Source organism: Trichechus manatus, unplaced genomic scaffold (assembly GCF_000243295.1).
Source record: "Trichechus manatus latirostris isolate Lorelei unplaced genomic scaffold, TriManLat1.0 scaffold00072, whole genome shotgun sequence".
Classification (NCBI taxonomy): Eukaryota; Metazoa; Chordata; class Mammalia; order Sirenia; family Trichechidae; genus Trichechus; species Trichechus manatus.
Window position 1 is genome coordinate 1091361 of NW_004444008.1, and position 2396 is coordinate 1093756.

At 57.3% G+C, this 2396-nt stretch overlaps 1 protein-coding gene across 1 annotated transcript in view; it reads right to left on the minus strand.

The window, feature by feature from the left end:
• Positions 1-356: 356 nt before the first annotated feature.
• The window catches only part of MARCHF6 (membrane associated ring-CH-type finger 6), an 80635-nt gene continuing 78595 nt past the window's right edge, over positions 357-2396 (minus strand). Inside the window, exons 18-19 of the mRNA XM_023734821.1 lie at positions 1663-1798; positions 357-467 (exon numbers count right to left, since the gene is read on the minus strand). Of these exons, the coding sequence (XP_023590589.1) occupies positions 377-467; positions 1663-1798 (227 nt within the window). The 3' untranslated portion in view covers positions 357-376. The remainder of the gene's footprint in view (positions 468-1662; positions 1799-2396) is intronic.

Here is a 2396-nt window from a genome sequence, read left to right on the forward strand (position 1 = left end):
CCCCGCCAGCCCGTGCGGCCCCAGAGACAAGGCGCTGGCGGGTCCTGCTCCGCGCACTGCTTGGCACACTCCTGTCGAGATCACAGCGGGCCACGTTAACGTGACAACTAGATTTAATAAATTAATCTACACTGTTGAGGATGTCCACGTGCCTCTGGCGCCCGCGGTCCCGGCACTGACAGCGTCTATGTACACATTCACAGGCCGCGGAAGCAGGGGCGTCCGAGGGTGGGCAGGAGGAGGCTGGGCGGACAGCCGCTCCTGGTGCTGAGATACACATCAAACACGTAGAACTGAGATCACGAGGGTCTCCACAGAGAGAAGTCACAAAAAAGGACACGGAAAGGCCGGGGGGTCAGGAGCTGGAGACAGCACATCACTCCTGGGACGAGAGCAGCGGGGGCGGCGAGGCTCCCGACTTGCCCGACTTCCGCTCGTAGTTCACGAGGCGCTGCCCCACAAGGTACCTGGGGAGACAGGGAGGTTAACAAGCTGTCCCCACAGAGGAACCCCTCCTACGAGAGGGTCAGATGGCCTTCCCTCCCTCACAGCCTCCCCAGGTAATGGGAGGAGGGAAGGGGGACTGTGGGACGAAGCCGGCCAGGGGCACCACGCGACACCCGGAATGGGCATGGAGCAAAGGACGGGGCCTCTGTCCGTGGGCCAGCAGTCCTCACAGCTCAGGCTCAGAGGCAGATGGGGCCAAAGGAGCAGTAAATCCACGCGGGCCTCATCTGCTATGATTCTGATTTTATGACCTGGGAAACTCCCTAGGACAGGATTGCCAGAGGCTGGGAAGAGAGAGCTGATGCCCTGAAAAGCTCAAGTGAGATGGATCCAAGGACAGTTCAAGGCCTTCTGATCTCAGTGAGGTGGTCACAGGGGACGTGAGGGTGTGTGAGCAGGTGCTTGTGTCCTGTGACAGCGGGAGGTCAGGTGCGGCGTGCAGGGAGACGTGGGGGTGTGCTAATGGCAGGGGGGCATCAGGTGTGGTGTGCCAGGCAGTGGAGGCAGAGGTGGCAGTTGGGGGGATGAGTGCCCCTGGAGAGACCCTCTACAAGGATCCAAGAGTCCAGAGCTGGTGGTCGAGGGGCCCAGTGTGGGGCGTGGCTGGGGGGCTGTCCCATGGGGGCAGTGGTGACAAGGCGAGACAGCTGCATGCCTCGGGGTGGAGGAGTGGAGACAGCAGCCATGCAGAGTGAGGACAGTACCTGGAACCTGCATGCGGCCAGGCCCGTGTGTGGCCAGGGCAGGAGGACTGCAGGCCAGGCCTGTGGGGCTCAGTTTACCCATCAGTGAAGTGAGAACACGAGCCCAGCATGGCGACTGTGTAGGAACCCGGAGTGTGTGCAAGTGTGTGTCACAGCGGCCAGTATTCTATCGGTGCGTCCGGGCCTGATGTGTGTGCCCTACAGCCTGGCTTTTTAGTGTGAAAATGGCATGGACCCCTGCTGCTCCTTCATCTGCCTCACCAACACTTCCTGAAGTTCACCCGTTCCCCAAACAACCTCACAGCGCTTTTTAAACAGTGAGGATTCTGGAAGTGTTTGAAATGACGTAAACCAGGCAATCCTAACACACCTGACCCCCAGGTAACCACAGAGTGGCTCTTCCGTGGCTCAGCACAGTGGGCACACATAAGAGCGTCTTACAAGGACTCACTTGTCGTTTTTGATGTGCTCATAAAGGCGCTTGAACTGGCGGACCTGGAAGGACAGGATGCCCATCAGGACCACGACCATCAGCAGGAACGGGTAGATGCGCCGCTGCACCAGGTTCTGCATTTCCGCAGTTACACCTGCAGACACAAGGGGGCGCTCAGCACACGTAGAGCAGCCAGACACACACCATCCCCAGAGGCCGTGGGCCAACAAGGAGCCAGTGCAGATCCTGGTGGGGCCCACTCGGAGGGTCCAAGACCACTGTCCTCCTCCAGAACAGGGCCCCTCCCAGCTCAACAGTGTCGGAGTCCAATGCTCCAAAGGACACGGCAGCCACTGCCCAGCTCAGAAGAAAACAAGGCTGTGCTTATGACAGGTCTGCGCTTCAAACTTCACAGCACTCCAACAGTTCAGTGCTTCGGTGGTTCTCATGACTGAGTTTGTGACTTTTACTTCTTCCTCTGGTGGGGAAAGCTTTAAAATCAGAGCACTATTTTGAGAAACAAGCACATCCATGTTTTCAAACCTGGGCAGCAGTGAGCCTTAGGGTCAAGCTTGAGGTTCGATTTTTGTTCCACTCCTTAAAAGCTAGACTTTGGGCAAAACCCTCAATCACTGTGAACCTGTTTCCTCATCTCTACAGTTCAGAAGCTCTTCTAAGAATCATATTAGAGAATCACACGGAGCATCTAATAAACAAAGTAACGTAGAACATCTAATAACCAGAGGGCCACG